Genomic DNA, 6,739 nt, shown 5'->3' on the forward strand with positions numbered 1-6,739 from the left:
TTGCTATGGTGGGAGTATTGGGTTCTGATGATGCCAAGGAACCTTGGTTTGTGTTGCTTATATTTTTACGCTTGCCCCACATCATCTGGTTATCTCCAGTGCTTACCTGCCTTTGCTAAATCTGACTGGTGCCTATCTTTCCTGTGATCCTAGTTGTGTCAGGACTCCTCAGAGTCCAGCTGTCTCTGTGATCCTGTGATTCTGGGATCCTCTGACCCTGGGCTTGTTAGAGTACCTGGGAATGGAGCTTCCTCTGGGTGTTGTGGGACTGGCTGCAGAGTTTTCGCCCAAGGTCTCCTCAGGGCACCGACCTGCCCAGACAGATGAGAAGCAACCCAAGCCACTGGGCTGGCAGAGTTCCTGTCTGCCTGGGTCCTGCTGGTCCCAGTTACTCCTGGTGTTGGGACAGATGTTGTGTCCTCCTCACCTCTGATCCTGGGCATGTTAGAGTGCCTGGGAGTGGAGGTTCCTCTGGGTGTTATGAGACAGGAAGGAACCTGAGCCACTGGGCTGTCTGAGTTCCTTTGTGCCTGGTCCCATTGGTCCTGGTTACTCAGTACTCTTGCTCTCCTAGAGACTTGGATTCAGTTCCCAGTACCTACATCTGAGTGCTCACAACTACCACCTAACTCTAGCTCTAGGAGATCCAGTGCCCTTTTCTGGACTCTGAAAGTACCCACAATCATATGCACCTACTCATACATATATACACATAATTTAAAAATAAAGTCTTTGAAAATTTTTATTTTATTATCATTTTGTTTTGTGTATATGACTATTTTGCCTCCATGTATGTCTGTGTACCACCTTGTGCTTGGTGCCCTTAGAGGCCACAAGATGTTTTGGAACTGGAATTACAGATAAGTTGTGAGCTGCCATGTAGGTGTTGGGAATTGAAATTGGGTCCTCTTGAAGAGCAGTGAGTGCTCCTAACTGCTGAGATAGCTCTCTAGCTGCTGCTGCTGCCGCCGCCGCCTTCTTCTTTTTCTTCTTCTTCTTCCTCCTTTTCTTCCTTCTCTTCCTCCTTTTCTTCCTCCTCCTCTTCCTCCTCTTCTTCTTCCTCCTCCTCCTCCTCCTCCTCCTCCTCCTCCTTCTTCTTCTTCTTCTTCTTCTTCTTCTTCTTCTTCTTCCTCCTTCTCCTTCTCCTCTTCCTCCTCTTCTTCTTCACTATTTATTTATTTATTTACTTATTAATGAAACAGGGTCTCTACATAGCTCTGGCTGTCCTGGAATTCACTATACAGACCAGCCTATCCTCTAACTTATAGAGATCTGCCTGTCTTCTGCCTCCCAAGTACTGAGATTGAAGAATGAACCTCCTAAGCATACCACTTTGTCTAGCTCAAAAAAAAAATCTTAAAAATAACAATAAAACCTCTTAAATTTCAGAAAACATAAACTCAGAAGTGATATTATAAAGTAACAAAATAAAATTAAGGAAAGACTCAGGGCCAAGGAGATGCATTGAAGACCAGTTTGCAAAGCAGCTAGGAACAAAATACTCCCCCTTCCCCCATTAACTGACAGATAGCTCAACCATGACTTGTATGGGGTGCAGCTAGACATCAGTGGAGGACAAGACAGGAGACTAGCCTTCCTAAGGTGATGGCCAAAGGGAGGGAGGTGGTCATCTAGTGAATGGGACAGTGGAGAGCAAGACAGGAGACTAGCCTTCCTAAGGTGGTGGCCAGAGGGAGGGAGGTGGTCATCCAGTCCTCCAGTCCAGGCTGCTCTTGGAATTGTGTTTTGAATAGTTTTCAGATGCTCTTGGCATCATTCCGTAAATATGCAAGCGTTGACAGTTTCAGGGAAACAACCGTTCATCAGCTTCCTTGAAGAATAACAGTGAGATAAAAGGTTTATTTATAGCCAGAGTGCAGGAAAATCTCCCCTTGCAGCAGTTTGTTTCCTAGCATTGCTGTTCAGAACCCACCTCCCCCAGCTGGCATGGTGTTACAAGTACTGTGCTATTTCTCTCACAGCTCAACCCCAGAAGGACAAGTTGATGGAAGGAAAAAAATATTGTTCTTTCAGATATCTGTGGTTAATTATTTACCCTTTCTACCCTTTTTAAAAAGTCTCTCAAATAAGTCTGGGTGATAGGTTAACGTATAAGAGCAAACAGATCCAGGACCATTTACAGCCATCGACTGGAAATTGAACTTCAATTATTTGCAAGCCAGCAAGTATACTTAGAATCTTTACATTGCATATAGCTGTAGGAGGGCCATAGAACAGAAGTGAGATTGGTTGCACGAACGGACTAGTGAATTATTCATTAACTACCTTATTCCTTGGAAGTCAGCTGGAGGAAGTAGTTAGTTCAGTTTCATTACAGGAATGTTGCTCTGAAGTCCAACAGCAGAGCAGTGTGGTTCTGCTGGCTGCTGCAGGGCTGCAGGGCTGCAGGGCAGCTGCAGTTTAGGCACAGCTCTCACCCCCCACCCCCCCCAGGTGCAGGGCACTATGCTGCTGGAGAGAGCTGTACAGAGGGCACGCCCATGCATTCCTGTTGGAAGATGAAGCTTCAGGTAAGAGAAGTGTCCTGTCAGCACCACCCAGGTTTCTCACTGACTTTAGGGATGCCATAACAAGCTCTGGAACCTAAGAGTCGCTCAGGGATCCTTCCCTGGAGGCACCAAACAGTAATCTTGCAGTGTATATTGTCAGGGATGCATATTGTAATAGGATTTATTCTAATTCAATATGTCCCTTGCGTTTGTTGAACATGTTCTTAAGACAATAAACATTTAAATGTCATGTATCAATTTTTGATACTATCTTTCGATGTAAAAATTTTTTTTATTAATTAGTTTTGACCACACAATTTTGAATTGTGGAGTTCGGCTTTGAAAATAATTTAGTATTTGAATAAATAAAGCTGCAGACTCTTTTCTAGAGGAGGTATTGTTTGCAGATGCCACCTCCTTTCTTTGTGGAACAAAGGGCCTTTGTTCTGATTGTGGCTGTTATTTACCATGTATCCATGTCAGCTTTTGCATGTGTATGTTCATGGATTTATATGTATTATCATGTGTGCATACATACACTTGCAAACTAGACATATAATTTCATTTGTCAAGGCTGTTCTGATAGTGACCCTTGCTCTGCCTGTTGGATTGGGTATGGTGATGGCTTTATTTTTTTTGTGCCTGTGGGATGGTCCAGAGCTGTGGGACACAAAATTACACAAAAGGAATTGGAGCCAAATTTGATACTTCTCTTGTCTTCTCTTGTCATCTCTTCATTTTTGAGAAAGGGTCTTGTTATATAGTCGAGACAAGGCTTGAACTGATGATCCTCCTGACTCAGCTTCCCAAATGCTGTGATTATAGGCAACTTTCCTACTCCATATTATTAAACTCTATGAGTATAGTAGGGGTCTTTGTTTTATTTGCTGCCCCATTCCTAAAGGCCTTAACAGTACCTGGTTTGTAGTAGCAATCAATATGTATGTTTCTAAATTAGTGCATTCTTAACTAAGACTTCTAATACCTTTTGTGCTTCATACGGAATGTAAGAAGTAGTAGAATTTCAGTAATTTTATAGCAAGTGAATTCTAACTTGCATTGATGTAGATTACTTTAGCTTTAAGGCTTTACATATTTATTTCATATATCTTTTTTTAAAACACTACAGTGTTTTTAAGATTTATTTTTATGTGTATGAGTGTTTGCCTATATGTGCACCGTGTGTTAGCCTGGTCACAGAGATCAAAAGAAGGCATCAGATCAACTGAAAATGGAGCTACAGACAGTTGTAAGCTGCTATGTGGGTACTAGACTGTTCTTAACTGATGAACGGTCTCTCTAGCCCCTATATATAATTTTTAAAAACCAGGAATGTTTATTCATTTGGTTGTTTATATAATTATTAATAAAGATCAATTATGAATACAAAGAAACAGTGGAAAATGCATTAGAAAAGATTATATTTTTCACTACATTATTACTATAGTTATTATTATCCTAATTATACCATATTATATATCACAATTTGAAAAGCATTTGTCAGTCTGTGTCACAGAAAACTATATGTTTATTTATTTATGATTTCAGGAATTTTAAACTGCATGAATATGCTGCTTAGTGATAATAAGGAAAGCAATATGTTCTATTAAAACACAATATGTTTAGCTGGACATGATGGTGCATGTCTTTAATCTAAGCACTGAGGAGACAGAGGCAGGCTGATGTCTGAATTTAAGGTCATCAGTCCTGCTTTATACAGTGAGACTTGTTTCTTGTGTTTTAAAAAGTTACTCAGAGCTTAGAGTTACCACCAGTGTCATCTCCTTTAATACTCCCCTCACCCATTTATATAAAGCCCACCATGTAAAAGAGAAAGCTGAAGAGGCTAGAGAGATGCTTAGCTCCCTGCTCTTTCAGGGAATGGCTCTGAACTGCAACTTTAGCTCCAAGGGGCACAGCTCACTCTTCAGGCCTCTGAGGATACATGAGTACACATGATATTCACATGGACACACTTTTGTACACATAAGAAAAAATTAAATTGTTAAAAAAAAAGGAAAAGAGAAAGCTGAATTCTAGACTTTAGATAAATGGACCCCAAACAAATATTAGCTACTCTGTTTTACGATTTGTTATCTCACCTACTTCCTGAATGCTTGTCACTGTATTATAACTTGCTTAAAGCTTTAAGATGAATTAAGAGAGTGGCTCAGGTTCCTTCCGGTCTCTCTGGGCTGGTGTTCTGAGCGGACTTTGGGCGCAAGCTCTGCAGCCAGGCCCACAGCATGCAGAGGAAGCTCCACTCCCAGGTGCTCTGACACTCTCAGGATCAGAGGTGAGGAGGACCCAACATCTGTCCCAACACCAGGAGTAACTGGGACCTGCTAGACCAGGCACACAGGAACTCCTCCAGCAGAGTGGCTCAGGTTCCTTCCCATCTCTCTGGGCTGGTGTCCTGAGCAGACCTTGGACACAAGCTCTGCAGCCAGTCCCACAACACCCAGAGGAAGCTGCTGCACTCCCAGGTGCTCTAACAAGCCCAGGGTCAGAGGATCTCAGAATCACAGGATCACAGAGACAGCCTGACTCTGAGGAGTCCTGACACAACCAGGATCACAGGAAGGATTGACTCCAGTCAGATTTAGCAAGGGCAGGTAGCATTAGAGATAATCAGATGGCGGGGGCAGGGAGGGGGCAAGTGTAAGAAAATAAACAATGCAAACCAAGGTTACTTGGCATCATCAGAACCCAATTCTCCCACCATAGCAAGTCCTGGACACACCATCATACCGGAAAAGCAAGATTCAGATATAAAATCACTTATCATGATGATGATACAGGACCTTAAGAAAGACATAAATAGCACTCTCAAAGAAATACAGGAGAACACAGATAAAGAGCTAGAAGCCCTTAAAGAGGAAACACAAAAATCCCTTAAAGAACTACAGGAAAACACAATCAAACAGGTGAAGGAAATGAGCAAAACCATCCAGAATCTAAAAATGGAAATAGATGCAATAGAGAAATCAGAAAGAGAGACAACCCTGGAGATAAAAAACCTAGGAAAGAAATCAGGAATTGTAAATGCAACCATCACCAACAGAATACAAGAGATAGAAGAGAGAATCTCAGGGGCAGAAGACACCATAGAAAATATTGACACAACAGTCAAAGAAAATGCAAAAAGCAAAAAGCTCCTAACCCAGAATATCCAGGAAATCCAGGATGCAAAGAGAAGACCAAACCTAAGGATAATAGGTATAGAAGAGAGTGAAGACTCTCAAGGTAATGGGCCAGTAAATATCTTCAACAAAATTATAGAAGAAAACTTCCCTAACCTAAAGAAAGAGATGCCTGTGAACATACAAGAAGCCCACAGAACTCCAAATAGACTGGACCAGAAAAGAAATTCCTCCGGACACATAATAATTAAAACACCAAATGTACTAAACAAAGAAAGAATTTTAAAAGCAGTAAAGGAAAAAGGCAAGTAACACATAAAGGCATACCTATCAGAATTACGGCAGATTTCTCACCAGAGATTATGAAAGCTAGAAGATCCTGGGCAGATGTCATACAAACCCTACAAGAACACAAATGCCAGCCCAGGCTACTATACCCAGAAAAACTCTCAATTACCATAGATGGAGAAAACAAGATACTCCATGACAAAACAAAATTTACACAATGTCTTTCCACAAATCCAGCTCTACAAAGGATAATAGATGGGAAACATCAACATAAGGAGCAAAACTACACCCTAGAAGAAGCAAGAAAGTAATCTTTCAATAAATCCACACAAATCTAATTCCATCTCTTATAACAATAACAACAGGAAGTGACAATTACCTTTTCTTAATATCTTAATATGAGAATTAATATTACCAACATATTCTAATCGATTGAAATCCAAAAATATGAGGAATTAGAAATTAGTTGATTGTCATCCAATGGTCTCTCTAATTTGGTAATTGGAGACATAGGTTCAATATTGTACAATCTATATGTACTTTCAGCTTGTTTGTGACAGATCTTGCTGTGTACAACATAAAGGTCTTGAAATCTTGCTTCTCCTATCTCAGCCTCTCTATTAGTAGTATTGTTTATTTCATGTCTTTACACTATACTATGGTTTTCAGAACAGCTTATATATTTTAAAAGTATTTATATACCCCAAAGAAACATAGACGATTAACTAGAGAGGTTGCTTGTAAGAGATCAACAAAGAGTGAGACTGAATGCTTTGCTTGAGTTTGTAACTCTTGTAT

At 40.8% G+C, this 6,739-nt stretch overlaps 1 protein-coding gene across 9 annotated transcripts in view; it reads left to right on the forward strand.

The window, feature by feature from the left end:
* Marchf8 (membrane associated ring-CH-type finger 8) overlaps nucleotides 1–6,739 on the forward strand; it is an 86,815-nt gene that overhangs the window by 50,277 nt on the left and 29,799 nt on the right. The window contains exon 2 of one of the 9 annotated variants that reach the window (XM_031383066.1): nucleotides 2,455–2,531. The exons of the other annotated variants lie outside the window; for them this stretch is intronic. Coding sequence (XP_031238926.1) covers nucleotides 2,502–2,531 — 30 coding nt within the window. The 5' untranslated portion in view covers nucleotides 2,455–2,501. The remainder of the gene's footprint in view (nucleotides 1–2,454; nucleotides 2,532–6,739) is intronic. 9 annotated transcript variants of the gene reach the window in all.

Source organism: Mastomys coucha, unplaced genomic scaffold, assembly GCF_008632895.1.
Source record: "Mastomys coucha isolate ucsf_1 unplaced genomic scaffold, UCSF_Mcou_1 pScaffold20, whole genome shotgun sequence".
NCBI classification, from domain to species: domain Eukaryota; kingdom Metazoa; phylum Chordata; class Mammalia; order Rodentia; family Muridae; genus Mastomys; species Mastomys coucha.